This window comes from Thalassophryne amazonica, chromosome 16 (assembly GCF_902500255.1).
Source record: "Thalassophryne amazonica chromosome 16, fThaAma1.1, whole genome shotgun sequence".
Taxonomy (NCBI): domain Eukaryota; kingdom Metazoa; phylum Chordata; class Actinopteri; order Batrachoidiformes; family Batrachoididae; genus Thalassophryne; species Thalassophryne amazonica.
In genome coordinates, this window is record NC_047118.1 from 8,445,006 (window position 1) to 8,467,650 (window position 22,645).

Below are 22,645 nucleotides of genomic sequence, written 5' to 3' on the forward strand. Positions count from 1 at the left end.
AGCAGTTTGAACATAATAGTTTTGAGTTTGTAGTGTCAACAGCAGATGCTACTATTATTGTGAACACCCCCTCTTCTACTTTATTTTACTAATAGCCCAATTTCATAGCCTTAAGAGTGTGCATATCATGAATGCTTGGTCTTGTTGGATTTGTGAGAATGTACTGAATCTACTGGTACCTTGTTTCCCATGTAACAATAAGAAATATACTCAAAACCTGCATTAATCTTTTTAGTCACATAGCACTGCTATTATTCTGAACACTGATGTATGTCTTTGCATCATCTGCTTTGTTGCTCGTATAATGCCTATGAAATCCATCCTCTGCATGCAGATAAAAAATAAAATCCAAAGTCAGTGGAGCAGGATCCTACTAAGGAGCATGATCTTTCATCTGCACATTGCCACATCCGTATGGATGACAATGTAGGACATCAGTGTTCATTCATCCATTCATTCACTCATTTTCGAACGAGCACCAAAATTAATTGGTTCTTCCTCTTACTGTGATCATTTGTTCATGTATCATCGAAATGGCCTGAAACCATTTTTAGTAATCCTACTAACAAACAGTCAATAAAACCACCAATCACACCTAGGTGAAATTATAATCTTTTTTAGATGAGGCAGTTGATTGTTGGGTTTTATAAGTCTTTGGCTTGGTTTTTCAAACCTACAGAGAATTTGATTTCTGTGCCGGTACCTTTTCCATTTTTCCAGCTGAACAATAGAGCAAATCAGCACAAAGACTGGAGCCTCACACACATTTATTTCATCAAAACGTCTGTGGATACCTGATCCCCATCCCTCTGGGCAGTGGAAGGTCACACAGAAAAATATGATGACAGCCTTTGAATGTCAGATATGAAATGACAAACACAGGTTCTGTGGAACACGAGCTGTTGTTCAATAATTCTTGAAAAAACATCACTGTGGAAATGTAAAATCTGCCTTTTGTGTAGACGGTGGTAGTTGGATGGGGTAGAGGTTTTGCAGACTGTGTGCTGCACGTGTGAAATCTGTGTTTCGTGAGTGCATGGTCTCCCTTCATAACATGTGCTTGTGTGGCATGTAACCGCATGAGTGACCGCTCATCTTGAAGCCATGTGTTTGTGTTTTCCTTTGAACCCTGATCCATGTGGGCAAAGGCGTTTCTCACGGCTGGCCTGTTGACGTGTTTAGCGGTCTGCTTAAACGCTCCTGCAGACTTAGTAGCTTCAACATAAGACACTTTTTTAACCTACAAATATCTCGCCGTCATTGGCACTCTGTCAACAGGACAAAGCAGAGCTGCCTTTAAGATCTCAGTTTCCCATGAATCCCTTGACAGAGGGTTGCATTGACCTCTGACCTCGAGCTGTCGCCTTGGTAATCTCTAACTCAGGGGCACATGCGGACCTGTTCCACAATCACCATCCTGAATTAGACTCTTGACCTGCAGGGATGAGCGGGTCTCCAAGGTTTCTGGAGGACAGCTGGGCGAGGAAAACGGGTTGAACAAGCAAACGTTCTAATTGGATGTTACAGAAAGAATAGAGATGATTTTGAAAGGTCAAAGGTTGTTTTGGACTTGAGGGATGAGTGTGCACCCTGACATCATGTGCATGTCATGTGGAAGAGTAAAAACCTTCAATGCTTGCTGCTGAGTGTTTGCGTCACAGGACAAACCACTTTGTTGGTTCTGAAGAGTTTCAGAAGTGACATTTAATCTTGGTGTGATTTTATGAGGAAGACTTCTCAAACTTTTCTGCACCGGATCTGCAGTAGTTTTGTTGACTGAGGCTGTGCGAGGAAACTAAACAAACAGGGACTCCTGCAGAAAACCTTGACATCACGAACGTTTTCACATTTCCAACAATTCTACATCTTTTGTGCAACCAGACGTTGCATTAGTGTTCCTGCTTAGCAGAAAAACAACGTGTAAGATGATAAAAGCATAGATGTGCCTTTAATAAATTACACCATTATATCAATTTATATCCATAACATTTTATTTAAGTGTATCATTTGTGATACATTCTGTATTTTGATATATTGTGCAAGTCGGTTTAAAATATGATATACTGTAGTTCTGCCTGTTCACATGTTAATTTGTGAAAATAAGTTCATTTGCATGTAATTGCATTCATAACCAAATCATTTAAGGTTATATTATTCCAGAAATAAAGTTAATTATTCAATCTCAAGTAAAACCAAAAATTGGTGAACTCCTAGCTATCTTGTATATTTGTGACTTTGGGCATTTTCACACCTTAAAGAATAAAATCTGTACTAAGGTTTGTGTTCTTATATACATCTGGTCAGCTTCATCGTGTTTCACATGGCAGTTTTGCTTTTCTGCTACAGAACTTTGCATAACGTACTTATGTCCTGTTGTCACCATCTTCCTTTACTTGACACTGGTTTATAGACGTGCGTGTGTGTGACATTGGCTTGTGTTCAATTTGATAAGTAGTTCAGTTTGAATGTGTCTCTTCAATTTCACTTTTATTTCTTCTTCTCACCAAATCAGAATTAAAAATGTCATTTCCTCATGTCCTCATCTTCTCCCACGGCTCATTTTTAATACTTTTGTTTGTTTTCTTCTTCTGCTGCTTAGTGGGTGATAATAACCTGCATCAACTTCCTGTAATTTGTCCAAAGTCCAAACGATCCAAAAAGTGTTTTTACACTACGAATGAGCTGGACCATGGCTCAGTTTGATCTGGGCCGAAATGGCCTCTTTTAGTTGTCCCAAATGTTGGTCCTTTGGTGGTCCAAGGCAGCTTTCACACCTGCAATTTTGGTTTCAACCAAACTGCAATATCCCAAAGTGAAGACCAAACAAGGGCACTGTGAAATCATCTTAAGAACCTGCATCAATCTTACAACCATGAAATCCAAAGAACTCATTGCTGAGTTGCAAGATTTCTTCAGGAAAAATGTGAGGTCCAGGCAGTATACCTCAATGATTGATCTGATATCAAGAACATGCTAATAACCTGCTACTCAAAAAACAAAAGAAACAACAAAAATAAACTAAAAACCACTAAAACTAAGGAGATCATTATGGACAGGAACAACCAACAGTGCCATACAGGCCTGATTGGTTGATTGCTGCAGAGATGGTTGTCCTTCTAGAAGGTTCTCCTGTCTCCACAGAGGAATACTGGAGCTCTGACAGAGTGACCATTGGGTTCTTGGTCACCTCCCTGACGGAGGTCCTTCTCCCCTGGTCCCTCAGTTTAGACGGGCGGCCAGCTCTTGGAAGAGTCCTGGTGGATCTGAACTTCTTCCATTTCCAGATGATGGAGGCCACTGTGTTCACTGGGATCTTCAAAGCAGTCGAAATGTTTCTGTACCGTTCCCCAGATTTGTGCCTCAAAAAAAAAAACAACCTGTTGTTTTTTACAGAAAAAAAAATAGCAGTTGTGGTTGCCCCAGTAATTCTGTAAAAAAAAAAAGAAAATACAGCAAAAATATATAAATACCTTTACAGAAACTACTGAAAGTTTTACAGTATTAAACCATTGTAATTTGTGAAAAAGTAATACACAGAGCTTGGGTATGGGCTAAATGTTTGTGCCACCATTTGGTCACATGGTGTGAATTAGTCTGAAAATGTAATGAACTGCAGAATCCATTTTATCCTATTGATATTTACTCAAACAACAAACATACTTATCTCCCAAGCATAGTATCTCTGGTTCAAGGTGGCCTGAGGCTCATTCATTTTATGCAGCTCAAGCTGGGTTGGGAAATGCTGAACCTCCTGTGGTAGCCCTGAGCAAAATGGGAGCAGCACAACAAAATCTCATTGAATGGGGAAATAATGACTCTTAAACAACATAATAATGTTAATTTGGCCAACAAAGAAAAAAGAAAGAGAAAATAAAATAAAAGTTCTCATATTTACTGGTTAAAAACATAGGTTTTTGTAAATTGCAACAACTTTATACTGTAAAATATACAGATTTTTTTCTGTAAATGGTAAATAAATGGACTACATTTACACTCAACAAAAATATAAACGCAACACTTTTGGTTTTGCTCCCATTTTGTACGAGATGAACTCAAAGATCTAAAACTTTTTCCACATACACAATATCACCATTTCCCTCAAATATTGTTCACAAACCAGTCTAAATCTGTGATAGTGAGCACTTCTCCTTTGCTGAGATGCTGAGTCTAAGGCACACCTGTGCACTAATCATGGTGTCTAATCAGCATCTTGATATGGCACACCTATCATATCTCAGCAAAGGAGAAGTGCTCACTATCACAGATTTAGACTGGTTTGTGAACAATATTTGAGGGAAATGGTGATATTGTGTATGTGGAAAAAGTTTTAGATCTTTGAGTTCATCTCATACAAAATGGGAGCAAAACCAAAAGTATTGCTTTATATTTTTGTTGAGTGTATATAGCGCTTTTTATCAGGTTGTCCTAAAAGTTCCCTGAAAAGCCTTCAGTTAATTCAAAATACTGCAGCTAGAGTACTGACAGGGACTAGAAGGAGAGAGCATATCTCACCCATATTGGCCTCTCTTCATTGGCTTCCTGTTAATTCTAGAATAGAATTTAAAATTCTTCTTCTTACTCATAAGGTTTTGAATAATCAGGTCCCATCTTATGTTAGGGACCTCGTAGTACCATATCACCCCAATAGAGCGCTTCGCTCTCAGACTGCAGGCTTACTTGTAGTTCCTAGGGTTTGTAAGAGTAGAATGGGAGGCAGAGCCTTCAGCTTTCAGGCTCCTCTCCTGTGGAACCAGCTCCCAATTCAGATCAGGGAGACAGACACCCTCTCTACTTTTAAGATTAGGCTTAAAACTTTCCTTTTTGCTAAAGCTTATAGTTAGGGCTGGATCAGGTGACCCTGAACCATCCCTTAGTTATGCTGCTATAGACTTAGACTGCTGGGGGGTTCCCATGATACACTGAGTGTTTCTTTCTCTTTTTGCTCTGTATGCACCACTCTGCATTTAATCATTAGTGATTGATCTCTGCTCCCCTCCACAGCATGTCTTTTTCCTGGTTCTCTCCCTCAACCCCAACCAGTCCCAGCAGAAGACTGCCCCTCCCTGAGCCTGGTTCTGCTGGAGGTTTCTTCCTGTTAAAAGGGAGTTTTTCCTTCCCACTGTCACCAAGTGCTTGCTCACAGGGGTCGTTTTGACTGTTGGGGTTTTTCCGTAATTATTGTATGGCCTTGCCTTACAATATAAAGCGCCTTGGGGCAACTGTTTGTTGTGATTTGGCGCTATATAAATAAAATTGATTTGATTTGATTCCATCTGCGTCAGACGCTCAAAGTGCTTTACAATTATGCCTCACATTCACCCCGATGTCAGGGTGCTGCCATACAAGGCGCTCAATACACACCGGGAGCAACTAGGGGATTAAGGACCTTGCCCAAGGGCCCTTAGTGATTTTCCAGTCAGTTGGGGATTTGAACCCAGGATCTTCTGGTCTCAAGCCCAACACTTTAACCACTAGACCATCACCTCCCCCAAAATAAATACCTTTACCTTCTGTAAAGGTATTTAGGTATTTTAATGTATTTTTACAGAATTATTCTGGCAACCACAGCTACCAATGTTTTTTGATGAAAAACAATGGAATATATATATATATATATATATATATATATATATATATATATATATATATATATATATATCTCTACAAGGTCTATTAGAAAAGTATCCGACCTTATTATTTTTTTCAAAAACCATATGGATTTGAATCACGTGTGATTACATCAGACATGCTTGAACCCTCGTGGGCATGCGAGAGTTTTTTCACGCCTGTCGGTTACGTCATTCGCCTGTGGGCAGTCTTTGATTGAGGAGTCGCCCACCCGCTCGTCGATTTTTTTCATTGTTTAGGAATGGCTCAGAGGCTGCTGCTTTGTTTGATCAAAATTTTTTTCAAAACTGTAAGGCACAACTGAGTGGACACCATTCGATAAATTCAGCTGGTGTTCGGTAAAAATTTTAACGGCTGAGGAGGGATTTTGGTCTGGTAGTGTCGCCGTAAGGACGACCCACGGTGCCTGACGGCGATCTGCGCTTCGAGGCGGCGGCGTCTCACCGTTTCAAGTTGAAAACTTCCACATTTCAGGCTCTGTTGATCCAGTAAGTCGTCAGAGATCAGAGAACTTTCAGAAGAAGTCGGCATGAGGAGTTTATTCGGGCATTCCATTGTTAATGGACATTTTGTAATGAAAGAACGTGCGGGCAGAGTCGCATGTCAGGCCGGACCCGACCGCGGGGGGTCGCGACAGGAAAAACACCTCGGTTGGAAACCTTAACGGGCAAGTTGGAACATGCCCAAGCTGTTAAACAATTTCTCAGTTACTCACTTGTTGAAAGCCATCAAAAGCTGCCTGAATTTTACAAATGGTTTTCAACACGGAGGTGTTTTTCCTGTCGCGGCGCAGACGGCGCCTGGAAGCGCTGCAGGACGTCCCGCTCTGTGGGAAGTCCTTACACCGACAGAAACACCCCATAATGTCTCATCAGCCATTAAACTTTTCACCGAAAACCAGCTTAATTTCTCGAATAGTGTCCACTCGGATATTCCTCACAGGTCCAGAAAAATGTTTGATAAAGCAACGCGCGCCGTCTCAAGCAGCGTGTGAAACCAAGGAATTCAGCCAAGAGGGCGGGACCACATCTCACTCAAGGCCTGCCCACAGGGAAATGATGTCACCGACACGCGTGAAAAAACTCACGCATGCGCACGAGGGTTCAAGCATGATTGGGTAATCGCACGTCATTCAAATCCATATAGTTAAAAAAAAATAAATAAAAGGGTCAGTTTATTATCTAATAGACCACGTCTCTCTCTCTCTCTCTCTCTCTCTCTCTCTCTCTCTCTCTCTCTCTCTCTCTCTCTCTCTCTCTCTCTCTCTCTCTCTCTCTCTCTCTCTCTCTCTCTCTCTCTATATATATATATATATATATATATATATATATATATATATATATATATATATATATATATATATATATATATATATATATATATATATATATATATATATATATATATATATATATATAGACGAGGTCTGTGAGAGAAGTATCCGACCTTTTTATTTTATGCAAAAAATATATGGATTTGATTCATATGTTTTGACGTCAGCCAAGCTTGAACCTTCGTGCGCATGCATGAGTTTTTCCACGCCTGTCAGTTGCGTCATTCGCCTGTGGGCAAGCTTTGAGTGAGCACTGGTCCACCCCTCTTGTCGTTGTTTCATTGCGAGGAAATGGCATAATGATTTGGGCTTTTTTTCCATCAGAATTTTTTCAGAAACGGTTAGAGACAGGCAGCTGGAAACCATTCGAAAAATTTATCTGGCTTTCAGTGAAAATTTTACGAGCATATATATATATATATATATATATATATATATAGACAGATATATAGATAGATAGATCGATCAAAGGTGTGAGTGAAAGTGTGAAAGAGTTTGTCTGACTAAATGTGCGGGCCCTTTTATTGTCCAGCAGCCTGCGCAGGATGTATCCAGACTTTGCCCAGCGAGTGCTGGGATTGTCTTGTTAGTGTGTCCTTAGCTGATGGTCACCCCACTGAGTCTTGTCTGCTTAAGGTTTCTTCCTACACAACCACACACACTTTGCCTGCTCATGGTTTAGATCTTGACCTAAGTCGTGTATTGCACTTTGAGATGACTTATGTTAGGATTTGGTGCTCTATAAAGACACTGAACTGACTTGAAACAAGCAAATCTGTTGTGAAAGTGTAGGAACATGGACCCACAATAGGGGGCATAAATGAACGGGCAATGGATAAGCCAAAACAGTAACAATTTAATGCTATGACGTACACAACGGAATACAGGCAATAACAGGTTTGGAAATACAGTCAATTATACGTTGAGTGACGTGTGGGCAGGCTCGAGGATAGGAGACGTCCGTCCAGAAACAAGCTGGATCCCACACGGCTTCCACCGCCAACGGATCTGAAGAACACCGGAACCGCCAAGTCCTGGGTCCCCAGGTGGCCACCGTCTCCAGCTGTCAGACCAGGTACTGCTGGCAGAGAACAGAAACAGTACAGATGAGTGTGAGTACACACACTCGGTAATCCCTCAGTCTGTGTTCCTTAGGGAGGGAGAACCTCCACCTCCAATAACACACTCGTGCAGCTCCTGTTTAACCACTTATCTGGTTTGGGTGTGAGGCGAAGCTGTAGCTATTCACACCAAACGCCAATCCAGCAGGAAACACCAGAGGAAAACGGCTGCAAAAGAGATCAGACTATGACTCAGTTTAGATTCCGCAGAGAAATTACATGTATGGTAGCTGAAGCCCGCACTTCAAGCAGGGCGTCATCTGGTGGTGGTGGGCCAGCAGTACCTCCTCTTCAGCGGCCCACACAACAAAATCCTCACTTTTGTGAAACTGGAACAAATGGGAAAAAAATTTTCATCATAAAAATTTGTTTTAAAAATGAACCGAAATTTGAATAGTTAATAATTATAGTTAATAATAGTTAATAATATTTTCCCATTAGTGGACAAATGGACCAATCAGCTAATTAATTCATGTTTAAATTTGTATCAGCAAAGCCATAGCTTGTGATTACACTTCAGTACCTCACATTACAGTGCAGCGATATGGTTTCTCTTTGTGTCGGTTTTCCACAGTGGCAGGGTGAAACGCAGGAGTTCTGTCCCAACGCCAAAGTGGTGCTGGTGGGCTGCAAACTGGATATGAGGACAGACGTCAACACCCTGAGGGAACTTTCCAAGCAACGCCTCATCCCTGTCACCCACGAGCAGGTGAGAACGAGCACATGATGACATCTGAGGAGGAAAGGGTGAGACAAATCGTAGCGGGCAGGATGACATCTCTGAAAACAACCGATGTGGGGGGGAACACACACACACACACACACACACACACACACAAAACATGCAGCTTTTCCATCAAGGATCAGTAATATCATTGGTTCTCTTCTAGGGAGGATCTTGGGAGTTGGCATTTTGACTGAAATTTGCTGACTGCGATGACTGTGTGGGCTGAGAAAGAAGCATTTATGTCTTGGGCCACTGTTTCCCCTGGAAATGGAATATTCATGCAGATTTAGGGATTTTTTTTTCAAAGTGCTGGGTGAATAGAAGAACAGACATTGATGAATGAGTGAGCCCTTTTGTCGCACGGCGTCGTGACCTCTAAGTCAAGGGGACAAGGAGAGAGGAAGGCGGGGATGATGAACTGTTCTGTAAATCTGTGAATTTTAATCATCTTTCAGCGTGTTCATTTTGTGCTCTCCCGTGTTGGACATACAAAAAGTGCAGCTTTTTTCAGCAGCACACAAAAGCCCTCAGCACAAAGGAGACTTTTTTTTTTTTTTACCACTGCTCAGAGATTATATTGATTGCTGTGTGGTTAATTGTGCTAACAGACCACCTAAGAAGTCTGTGCCTCAGTATTTGCAGGTATCGATAGCTTTGTGACATTGGTTCAACTGTTCCTCCACGGTTACTGTGGCAATATGGGCATAATTTTTAATGGCCACACACCAGCCACACATTATGAAAATCATTGCCCAGGTGTGCCTGGTATATTTTCAGTCTGTGATTTTCTGCTGCCTCAAAAAATATGCGACACACCAGATGCCAAAGCTCAGCACTGTCAACATTTGGGCACTCTTAAGCCAATAGCTCGTGATGTTATCTTGTTGCTCTTAAATTGAATTCCATGGCAGCGGAGTTGTCTCAGGCTAAAGTGACCACCGATTGAACTCCAGACATTTCCGCACTAATCTACTTGAGATCCCATCAAGCTTTTCCTCTTGTGGAGATCGTGTCATTTCACCAACAACCACCACCCCCCACCCCTCCCGTCCACCTCCACCCTGACTCTCAACCATCCGTTCTACCTAATGAGAGCTTTACTGCTGAGTGCAAAGCTGTGATAAAAATCAAATGGCATGCACTGGGGATGAAGCTGTTCCTCAGCATGTGATCCCTGGGGGGGTGATGGGAAATGCGGTCCTGTCGCTTATGTTACAATCTTTGCATGCGTTGATGCTGAGTGGATGTCCGCCAGGAAACTAGAGGAGGGGCCACACTACAGAGAACAGCATCTGAGGGATTGATCTCAAGCCAATAGTTTCCTGTTTCAATTAAGCATCTGTGATGTAACATCACTTAGAGGTGAATTCTGGTGCCCCACAAGTTCTGATGAACTCTTCTCTTGACATAATAGACCAGACCTGATCCACTGGGCTCTGTGCTGCCCGTTGACCACACAGACTCCGTCAGCCACAATCTGAAGGTTTGGTTTATCTACATTATTCATGCTTCAGGTGTAAAAACACATTTGTCTTGTGAGTTTGTCTCCACATATCTTGGGATCATTGACATTCAGTCTGTGATCAGCTTCTTTGTCCCTGGATGTCTGGCTCTCTGCTGAGCATTTATTCTTCCACTGCACTGAGGCAGTGCTGCTTTTACCAAGTGATGACGATAGATGATGGCTGCATTAGATAGAACATTTAGGAACAAAGAAAAAAGTGTTGAATGTCATTCCCTGCTCACATTGTGAATATTGGCAGGGTTTTGTTTGTAGCCTGTTCTGAGTTTGGCAAAGTTTTTAAATCAGTTGATCGGGTTGCTGGTTGGGACATTCTGATGATTTGCAGGATTTCCACTGGACTTCATATTCACAGGTACAGTGAGTGCTTTTGGATGTGGAGGCACAATCTCTGACTTCATCCCAGTGATTTCTGGGTTTCATCATGGATGTGTTCTGGGTCCTACTCTCTTTAGTGCTCCCAAAGATGGAGCGTTAGGTAATAATAATAATAATAAATTTTATGTGTAATGCACTTTACATTTGACACCAAATCTCAAAGTGCTACAGTATAAAACAGAAGAACACAGAAGACTATAAATCAATGTAAAAGCAATAAAACAGTAACAATAAAATCAAAATAAGAACGATAAAACAGCAGCAATTATTTAGCTAAAGCCCAGAGTAAAAAAAGTAGGTTTTGAGTCCTTTTTTAAAAGCATCCACGGTCTATGGAGCCCTGAGGTGGTCTGGGAGGGCGTTCCATAGACGGGGAGCAACCACTGAGAAGGCCCTGTCACCCATGGTCTTGAGCTGTGTCCTGGGCACAGCTAGACAGTGCTGTTGGCCTGACAGGGTCCTAGTGGAAGTGTGTGGTGTGAGCAGTTCAGTGAGGTAAGTGGAGGCCACACCGTGGAGACAGTGATGAGTATGCAGGAGGACTTTGTATTGAATACGGCAGTGAATGGGGAGCCAGTGGAGGGAGTGAAGAATGGGGGTGATGTGCTTGTGCCTGCGCACCCTCATCAGGACCCTGGCAGTGCTGTTTTGGATATACTGGAGCTTTTGAATGCTCCTGCCAGAGATCCCGATGAGGATCGCATTACAGTAGTCAATCAATCAATCAACTTTTTTCTTGTATAGCGCCAAATCACAACAAACAGTTGCCCCAAGGCGCTCCACATTGCAAGGCAAGGCCATACAATAATTATGAAACACAGTCTACGTCTAAAGCAACATAACCAAGGGATGGTCCAGGGTCACCCGATCCAGCCCTAACTATAAGCCTTAGCGAAAAGGAAAGTTTTAAGCCTAATCTTAAAAGTAGAGAGGGTATCTGTCTCCCTGATCTGAATTGGGAGCTGGTTCCACAGGAGAGGAGCCTGAAAGCTGAAGGCTCTGCCTCCCATTCTACTCTTACAAACCCTAGGAACTACAAGTAAGCCCGCAGTCTGAGAGCGAAGCGCTCTAATGGGGTAATATGGTACTATGAGGTCCCTAAGATAAGATGGGACCTGATTATTCAAAACCTTATAAGTAAGAAGAAGAATTTTAAATTCTATTCTAGCATTAACAGGAAGCCAATGAAGGGAGGCCAACACGGGTGAGATATGCTCTCTCCTGCTAGTCCCCGTCAGTACTCTAGCTGCAGCATTCTGAACCAACTGAAGGCTTTTTAGGGAACTTTTAGGACAACCTGATAATAATGAATTACAATAGTCCAGCCTAGAGGAAACAAATGCATGAATTAGTTTTTCAGCATCACTCTGAGACAAGACCTTTCTGATTTTAGAGATATTGCGTAAATGCAAAAAGGCAGTCCTACATATTTGTTTAATATGCGCTTTGAATGACATATCCTGATCAAAAATAACTCCAAGATTTCTCACAGTATTACTAGAGATCAGGGAAATGCCATCCAGAGTAACGATCTGGTTAGACACCATGCTTCTAAGATTTGTGGGGCCAAGTACAATAACTTCAGTTTTATCTGAGTTTAAAAGCAGGAAATTAGAGGTCATCCATGTCTTTATGTCTGTAAGACAATCCTGCAGTTTAGCTAATTGGTGCGTATCCTCTGGCTTCATGGATAGATAAAGCTGGGTATCATCTGCGTAACAATGAAAATTTAAGCAATACCGTCTAATAATACTGCCCAAGGGAAGCATGTATAAAGTGAATAAAATTGGTCCTAGCACAGAACCTTGTGGAACTCCATAATTAACTTTAGTCTGTGAAGAAGATTCCCCATTTACATGAACAAACTGTAATCTATTAGACAAATATGATTCAAACCACCGCAGCGCAATGCCTTTAATACCTATGACATGCTCTAATCTCTGTAATAAAATTTTATGGTCAACAATATCAAAAGCAGCACTGAGGTCCAACAGAACAAGCACAGAGATAAGTCCACTGTCCGAAGCCATAAGAAGATCATTTGTAACCTTCACTAATGCTGTTTCTGTACTATGATGAATTCTAAAACCTGACTGAAACTCTTCAAATAGACCATTCCTCTGCAGGTGATCAGTTAGCTGTTTTACAACTACCCTCTCAAGAATCTTTGAGAGAAAAGGAAGGTTGGAGATTGGCCTATAATTAGCTAAGATAGCTGGGTCAAGTGATGGCTTTTTAAGTAATGGTTTAATTACTGCCACCTTAAAGGCCTGTGGTACATAACCAACTAACAAAGATAGATTGATCATATTTAAGATTGAAGCATTAAATAATGGTAGGACTTCCTTGAGCAGTCTGGCAGGAATGGGGTCTAATAAGCATGTTGATGGTTTGGATGAAGTAACTAATGAAAATAACTCAGACAGAACAATCGGAGAGAAAGAGTCTAACCAAATACCGGCATCACTGAAAGCAGCCAAAGATAACGATACATCTTTGGGATGGTTATGAGTAATTTTTTCTCTAATAGTCAAAATTTTGTTAGCAAAGAAAGTCATGAAGTCATTACTAGTTAAAGTTAATGGAATACTCAGCTCAATAGAGCTCTGACTCTTTGTCAGCCTCGCTACAGTGCTGAAAAGAAACCTGGGGTTGTTCTTATTTTCTTCAATTAGTGATGAGTAGAAAGATGTCCTAGCTTCACGAAGGGCTTTCTTATAGAGCAACAAACTCTTTTTCCAGGCTAAGTGAAGATCTTCTAAATTAGTGAGACGCCATTTCCTCTCCAACTTACGGGTTATCTGCTTTAAGCTACGAGTTTGTGAGTTATACCACGGAGTCAGACACTTCTGATTTAAAGCTCTCTTTTTCAGAGGAGCTACAGCATCCAAAGTTGTCTTCAATGAGGATGTAAAACTATTGACAAGATACTCTAACTCCCTTACAGAGTTTAGGTAGCTACTCTGCTCTGTGTTGGTATATGACATTAGAGAACATAAAGAAGGAATCATATCCTTAAACCTAGTTACAGCGCTTTCTGAAAGACTTCTAGTGTAATGAAACTTATTCCCCACTGCTGGGTAGTCCATCAGGGTAAATGTAAATGTTATTAAAAAATGATCAGACAAAAGGGAGTTTTCAGGGAATACTGTTAAGTCTTCTATTTCCATACCATAAGTCAGAACAAGATCTAAAATATGATTAAAGTGGTGGGTGGACTCATTTACTTTTTGAGCAAAGCCGATAGAGTCTAATAATAGATTAAATGCAGTGTTGAGGCTGTCATTCTCAGCATCTGTGTGGATGTTAAAATCGCCCACTATAATTATCTTATCTGAGCTAAGCACTAAGTCAGACAAAAGGTCTGAAAATTCACAGAGAAACTCACAGTAACGACCAGGTGGACGATAGATAATAACAAATAAAACTGGTTTTTGGGACTTCCAATTTGGATGGACAAGACTAAGATACAAGCTTTCAAATGAATTAAAGCTCTGTCTAGGTTTTTGATTAATTAATAAGCTGGAATGGAAGATTGCTGCTAATCCTCCGCCCCGGCCCGTGCTACGAGCATTCTGACAGTTAGTGTGACTCGGGGGTGTTGACTCATTTAAACTAACATATTCATCCTGCTGTAACCAAGTTTCTGTTAGGCAGAATAAATCAATACGTTGATCAATTATTATATCATTTACCAACAGGGACTTAGAAGAAAGAGACCTAATGTTTAATAGACCACATTTAACTGTTTTAGTCTGTGGTGCAATTGAAGGTGCTATATTATTTTTTCTTTTTGAATTTTTATGCTTAAATAGATTTTTGCTAGTTATTGGTGGTCTGGGAGCAGGCACCGTCTCTACGGGGATGGGGTAATAGGGGGATGGCAGGGGGAGAGAAGCTGCAGAGAGGTGTATAAGACCACAGCTCTGCCTCCTGGTCCCAACGCTAGACAGTCACAGTTTGGAGGATCCCAAAAAATTGGCCAGATTTCTAGAAATGAGAGCTGCTCCCTCTAAAGTGGGATGGATGCCGTCTCTCCTAAAAAGACCAGGTTTCCCCAGAAGCTTTGCCAATTATCAATGAAGCCCACCTCATTTTTTGGACACCACTCAGACAGCCAGCAATTCAAGGAGAACATGCGGCTAAACATGTCACTCCCAGTCTGATTGGGGAGGGGCCCAGAGAAAACAACAGAGTCCGACATTGTTTTTGCAAAGTTACACACCGATTTAATGTTAATTTTAGTGACCTCCGATTGGCGTAACCGAGTGTCATTACTGCCGACGTGAATTACAATCTTACCAAATTTACGCTTAGCCTTAGCCAGCAATTTCAAATGTCCTTCGATGTCGCCTGCTCTGGCCCCCGGAAGACAATTGACAATGGTTGCTGGTGTCGCTAACTTCACATTTCTCAAAACAGAGTCGCCAATAACCAGAGTTTGATCCTCGGCGAGTGTATCGTCGAGTGGGGAAAAACGGTAGTCCAGTAGTCCAGCCTGGACTACTGGTAAGGTCATGGTGTCTTGTGATTTGGGTTTCTTTGTTAGTGAGGAAAAATTCACTGGCCTTGACTTCAGGGATGATGCTGTGATCTTTGTGGAATCAGTGGATGCACTGATTCCAGCACTTGGGAAGCTGAGTGAGACATTGGAGTTTGCGCATTTGCAGTTGTCCTGTATCAAACCTAATTTAGAAGAATTCAATTTATTCCTCGTTTCAGACGTCATAAGTGTATCTGCACATGGTGAAAGCTTTACTGAAAGTTATTAAGTGATTCACTTATCTCAGTAGTGACATACTTGTCTCTGGATTCTCAGCCTTTGAGATTGAGAGATGCCTGGGGAAAAAACTGAAACATTTGAAGGAGAACAACACTCCAAATCATTAGGATCCTGGTGTTTTCTGTCTTACTGTATAGCTGAGAGGCTTGGAAGCAAACCAGTAAAGAAAGGCTACAGCTAGATGTCTGCAGTAGAGGTGGGCGATACCAGGAATTTTGGTATTGATCCGATACCAAGTAAATACAGGCCCAGTATCGCTGATATCAATACCGATACTGATACATTTTCATATTTAAGCTTCATAGATCCAAAGGTTCCAAAAGGACCTAGGATACAATTTCGCCAAACAATGTACATAACAAAATACTTTATTATCACAATCAACATTTTTGTTTAAAAAAATATCACTCAACACAACTTAAAACAAAATCTCCTGAGGTAGAGGGCTGACAAACCACAATACAAGGGTTTTCTGCTCCGTGTTGTGTGACACAGCGCAGCGCTGCTCTTACAGAGAGTAGATTTTGATGAGTCTGTGTGCGCGGCAGTCAGTGCGTGCAGGAGAGAAAAAAGCTTGAGTATCGATCTTTTTACACGAGGATCGTTCAGTATCAATACCAGCGTTGGTATCGATATTATTGATATTAGGATCGATCTGCCAACATCTAGTCTGCAGTACTATGTCTGTTTGCAGGATCCTTGGGTACCACTGGAATATCTTTGTATCAACCAAAACTCACTTGCATTGTTAGCAGTGGTGGGTACAGCTAACCAAAAAGTTAGCTTTGATAACCATTAATCAGATAAGTGAAAAGTTATCTTTGATGATGCTAAACCGCTAAACTGCTAAAAAAATTTTTTATCTCTGTTACAGTGAACCAATAACTGATAACTATTAGTATTGATTTTCATGCGGCCACATCAGATGATACTGTCGGCTTCTGATAAACCAGTTTCACTTTAAGCGCGGGTAAATTCAAGGATCACAAACACATGAAAAATGAATAAATTAAAAAATAAAACCCTGCGGCTTAAACAACCGAAATACGTCCATTAATGCATTGATTGGTAGAGTAGAAGACACATGTGGTCAATATAAATTCTTACCTGTTAGTTTCATGGGATTCATCTGAAGAAATAATCCATATAAAGCATTGTGCTTATCCAAACAGTGTCTAAACGGTAAAGAAAAGTCCCTGTACATAGCTGCACCGTGAGAGCTCCTCTATCCCACTGAGTCCTGGTGATTAAATTATACTATGCCACAAAGAAATTAAATAAAATAATGTTAAAATTAGTTTGTTTTGTTTTTGTGTCGAGCAGGCGATAACACTGTAACGTCCAAAGTGAAGCTGAACTACACTACCCACAATGCTCCCTGCATCGACCGGCCAATCACGTTTTGCGCTTAATGATGACGTCATCAGCAAGCGACCCCCAGTCTGCCAAAGACCACTGGTCTACACATGACAGGGCTTAAAATGTTTGATTTTAGGGTTTACAAACATTTGTGACTGTTAAACATTGCTCACTTTACCAGAAAAATTTTTGGAAAAAGTTATTGGAACTAAATTTATCGGAAGATAACTGGTCCGATGATGGTTTTAAAAGTTGTCTGAAAAGTATTCCACTAGCAAAAACATTAGCTTCAATAATTGTTGGTTTATTGGATTAGCTGAACAGTGCCCACCACTGATTGTTAGGAAACCTTGGCTACGACATTTTAGCCATGTGGCTTGCTTCTCTGGGCATGATCCAGCACACAGGTGGTGCAGTGTTGAGGACTCCACTGGCTGGAGAAATCAAATCAATTTTATTTATATAGCGCCAAATCACAACAAACAGTTGCCCTAAGGCGCTTTATATTGTAAGGCAAAAGCCATACAATAATTACAGAAAAACCCCAACGGTCAAAACGACCCCCTGTGAGCAAGAACTTGGCGACAGTGGGAAGGAAAAACTCCCTTTTAACAGGAAGAAACCTCCAGCAGAACCAGGCTCAGGGAGGGGCAGTCTTCTGCTGGGACTGGTTGGGGCTGAGGGAGAGAATCAGGAAAAAGACATGCTGTGGAAGAGAGCAGAGATCAATCACTAATGATTAAATGCAGAGTGGTGCATACAGAGCAAAAAGAGAAAGAAACACTCAGTGTATCATGGGAACCCCCCAGCAGTCTAAGTCTATAGCAGCATAACTAAGGGATGGTTCAGGGTCACCTGATCCAGCCCTAACTATAAGCTTTAGCAAAAAGGAAAGTTTTACGCCTAATCTTAAAAGTAGAGAGGGTGTCTGTCTCCCTGATCCGAACTGGGAGCTGGTTCCACAGGAGAGGAGCCTGAAAGCTGAAGGCTCTGCCTCCCATTCTACTCTTACAAACCCTAGGAACTACAAGTAAGCCTGCAGTCTGAGAGCGAAGCGCTCTATTGGGGTGATATGGTACTATGAAGTCCCTAAGATAAGATGGGACCTGATTATTCAAAACCTTATAAGTTTAAGCGCTCTCAGACTCTCTCAGAAGACCAATGGGATGCCTATGGTTTACTTGGCTGCAGCAGAATCATGGTTATTTTTGACACGTGGGTACAAACTGGACCCAGGATGATTCCATAGTGTGGTGGTTGTGCTGACGTGTGTTGCCAGTGCATGCTCCCAGATGTGGTCTTTCACAGTGGGGTTTCCAAGAAAAAAATTTGCCTTCATTTCATAAACGTTGACCTTGTTTGACATAACTTCATTGGAATTTTTTTTTTCATAGCAAAACTTCTGATTGTGGAGCTACATCTTGTGAACCTTGTACAGCTGAAAGGATTGGTGGGTTTTATCCCCAATTTAAATGGTCCAACTGAGTGTCAAAGTGCCCTTGAGCAAAGTCACTGACAAATAGAAATGTGTAGCGGAAGAAGATGAATCCCCTTCTGAGTGCCTACAAAATTCCTTTAAGCCACCCAAATGAAATGATTCAAGTGGATCAGATGGACAGAAATGTGTTTCAGAGATGGGAACTGATCGAGGTCAATCTGTTTGTGCTTGTTTTCTTTGAAAAACACTTGCATCATCTTCTTATGCCACATGTGCACATCTAACACAATCTAACATCTAACACTCCGGCAGATGGGAATAAAAGATAACTGAGGCACAGTCAGATGTGGTGTTCCAACATTGTCAGGGTCGGTATTTGCACTCAAAAAGAAACCAACAAACAAACAAACAAAACCCACTGAAAAGAGAAAAAGGAAATAAGGCTGGATTGTGACAATGACTGCGAGCTTCAAAGCATTGCATTTTATGACAATACTGATTAGAAAGTGTGGCTTTTCTTTTGTAACGGTCTGATTTTTGCCTGTTTTGTAGGGCAGCACAATAGCTCGACAGATGGGAGCGGTGGCCTACATGGAGTGCACCTCCAAAGTTTCGGAGAACAGCGTCCGGGACGTGTTCCACGTCACCACGGTGGCATCAGTGCGGCGGCCACACAAGCCTCAGCTAAAACGCAGCAGTTCCCGGAGGGGCCTAAAGCGGGTGTCGCAGCTCCCCGTGCCGCCTCTAGTGGGTTGGACTGAACCGATGGACCCAGCACCGGACATGAGGAAGGACCGGGCCAAGAGCTGTGTGCTCATGTAGAATCCCAGCGTTATAAATATATGTATATACAGAAATATATATATATAAATATATATATATATATATATATATAACAGAGGAAGTCTATTTATTGTTTATTTGTTTTTGTTTTTGTTACTTGTATTTTTTAACTGCACTTTTTTTTTTTTTTTTGCTGTTTACATACCTGTGTTGTTTTACAGTAAATTTATTGTAGATTAGATGAACCTGTGACTGTCTGCAGTGTTAAAGAGGAAATGATTTTGCAAGTCTGCAAGTGAAACTTTTTTGTTTTTAAATGCATTTTCTAACATTGCCATAACTTGAGTGGAAACATTTGTATGGCAGCATGATAAAAAGAGGTGACAGAGAATAAAACTGAGCTGGAATAATTACTGCACTCTCATCAGTTTGATTTACTGAAATTATTGCTGTTATTTTATTTTGTTTGTCAAAAATAAAGCGGTGAAATGTTCTGTTTATTTTGTTGTATTTTCATGTAATAAGTGTAAAATAAAACCACAGACTGGCCGCCTATTGTCAGAGCAATTCATGGGTGAAATGGCCTTATTCATCCCCCAAAGTGTTTCTCAAAGTGAGTTAGAATTTTGCAGCTGTGGGGGAAAAATGTGAAATTTAACACATTTTGAGGCATGAGCGTGTTGGGGTCTTTTTTTTCCCCCTGTAGCTTCCAAAAGGGGTCAGTAAAGTTTTAAAAAATGTGGGAACTGTTCATTTAATGAAACACAAATAGTTGATTTAAAATGGACTGCAGAGATGTGAGTAAATTTAATTTATCAAGAAAAAAGTTATGTACAAACAAAGAAATAAAGATTTTGGACCCAGATCTGGCTCATTCTATGTGCTGGAACCTGTGAAACTGACCCAGGCCAGTTATCTTTGGCACAAACTAATAAGGGATTCACAAACAAGTTATGCTTTTATGCAGTCTGTGATCCATTTATATGTAACTTAACTTGGTAAATTTTTTAGATAACTATCAAAACACTGTTGTATTCTGCACAGCCATTGACCAGATTGGTTAGTCCAGAACACATGATCCCTTGAAAGGAATATTGATTTCATCTGAAGTCACACTAACCCAGTTGCTACATCTTAAAAATTAACAAAATGCTACAGAAACCCACTTCATTTACCCGCCCCCGACCAAGATCATCTCCACACTCTCAGTCCCACCAGTCGTACAGTGCCATCATACTCTAAATCTCTGGACTGGGGATCCCTTCAGACGTGACACTGCCCCAGTTGCTACCTGTCAAATTTGATTTCACCTATTATAGGCAACAGGTTGGTCATCATTGTGTCCTTATTGTGTCTGGAAATGGAGCAATATTTCCATCTGATGGACATTTGCCATTAATGCACTGCAATAAAATTATGCCCAGAGTTCTAGTAATACCAGATTTTCCAGAGTATAAGTTGCACCTGTCAAAACAAAAATGTCCCTTAAAGTGTGTGTGTGTGGGGGGGGGGGGGGGTTATATATATATGAAGTAATCCAGTGTCCTTTAGATATTTAAATAATTATTTTTGGCACGATGTGTGATGGGTTTTGTAGCAGATTTCCAAGGGACAGATACACTGTAACGTCCAAAGTGAACCTGAACTACACTACCCACAATGCTCCCTGCGTTGACCGGCCAATCACATTTTGCACTTAATGATGACATCATTAACAAGCTACAGCCAGTCTGCCATAAATAAACAGATGGACTAAAATAATTGTTTTTTGGGTTTACAAATGTTTTTGATTGTTAAACTTTGCTCACTTTACCAACAAAGAAAATTTTATCGGACTGACAGTTATCGGAATTCAATTTATCTGAAGATAATTGGTCCGATAATGGTTTTAAAACTTATCTGAAAAGCTCATCTGCGAGCAAAAAATTAGCTTTGATAATTATCTATATATATAAAGTTGCACTGGAATATAAAACACACACTGGCATATACAATAAGACCCACCTTTTTCTGCATTATCAACGCTTTAATTTGGAATTTTTGTGCATTGCTGTAGTATACTTTTATTATTGCCATTTATTTGTTTATTATTGGAGTTTATTTTGCTTAGTGTTTTTGATTCCTCAAAATTCCTGAAAGCTCAATATAAATAATAATTGTCATTATTATGAAGTGACACCAACTAATATGTCTGACAAAGTGACAGGTGCCATTGTAATGAGATAGTAGCGTTATTCACTTCAGTTGTCAGCGGTCACGGTGTTATGGCCCATCGATGTATGTTTGAGAAGAGCTGTATTTGGTCATCAAAAAGAAGCAACATTTAGCTGTAATGCAGCTTCTCTGATATATATATTTTAAATGACAAGCTTCCTGTTTACTCAGTATGACAGATGACATTTTAACCACAGAGGGCAGTTCTGCTGCGCTGCTGATTCCAGAAGATCAGATCTTTCAGGTTTTTGTCCCCCAGCTGTCGGCACAGTTTGCAGTTATTTTGGTGGAGGTGAGATTGGACACAACTCAGACACTCTGAAAGCTTTACTTTCATAGCTGTCACTCATCTGACAACTTCACCGCTGTTTTCTCGACACAAAAGCATCAACAAAATGAGCTCAGGCGAAGGATGGAATGTCAGAAAAAGTGAGATAAAGAGAGAAATGGAGCAGCAAAGAGATGAAGTGATGGAGGGTGCAGAAACAAGAAACCCTCAGGTGGTGCACTTAATTATTTTTCTCTTAGGAGGGACAGAAATGTCAGAGAAGAGCTGTGGGGAGACACAGGAGCAGGAGATGAGAGCAGCCCTCCTGGCAGGTGCAGGAGGTGTGTGCCTCTGCGCTTCAGGCTGATGGTGGCGTCCTTTCTGTTACACTCTCCTGTGTTTGTTCATGAGCCTGAAAAAGCAACGACCTCAACACAAGAGTTACAGGCCAGGTTCTGTTCGCCCCTACGGGACGCTCAACACAGCGCAAAAAAAATAAAAAATAACTTTGGCTGTCCAGAGCGTATCATATCTGGGAATTTGGGGCTTTATATAGTCCAAAACAATATATTTTCAGGTCTTGCTTCTTTGATTCTAAGTTTTCTGTCTGCCTCACTTTCCAGTCCGATACAACCAATTTCACAGCTCAGTTAATCAGCTAACAGCTAATTTATGAAGCTAACTTTTCAATTGCATATTCCCTTTTGAGCTAACTTTGAACACCATTAGAGGATCTTAGCTGCCATGAAACATAGTTCTGCTAACGTTAAATCAGATAACAGCTAATTTAAGAAGCTAACAGTTTGGTTGCGCATTCCCTTTTGAGCTAACTTTGAACACCATTAAAGGATCAGTTAGCTGCCATGAAACATTGTTCTGCTAACTTTAAATCAGATAACAGCTAATTTATGAAGCTAACGTTTCAGTTGCGCATTCCCTTTTGAGCTAACTTTGAACACCAATAGAGGATCAGTTAGCTGCCATGAAACATTGTTCTGCTAACTTTAAATCAGATAACAGCTCATTTATGAAGCTCACGTTTCGGTTGTGCATTCTCTTTTGAGTTAACTTTGAACACCATTAGAGGATCA

At 40.9% G+C, this 22,645-nt stretch overlaps 1 protein-coding gene across 1 annotated transcript in view; it reads left to right on the forward strand.

The window, feature by feature from the left end:
• Nucleotides 1-19,150, forward strand: part of rnd2 (Rho family GTPase 2) — a 106,391-nt gene extending 87,241 nt beyond the window's left edge. Inside the window, exons 4-5 of the mRNA XM_034190899.1 lie at nucleotides 8,657-8,791; nucleotides 18,842-19,150. Coding sequence (XP_034046790.1) covers nucleotides 8,657-8,791; nucleotides 18,842-19,111 — 405 coding nt within the window. The 3' untranslated portion in view covers nucleotides 19,112-19,150. The remainder of the gene's footprint in view (nucleotides 1-8,656; nucleotides 8,792-18,841) is intronic.
• The last annotated feature ends 3,495 nt before the right edge of the window (nucleotides 19,151-22,645 follow it).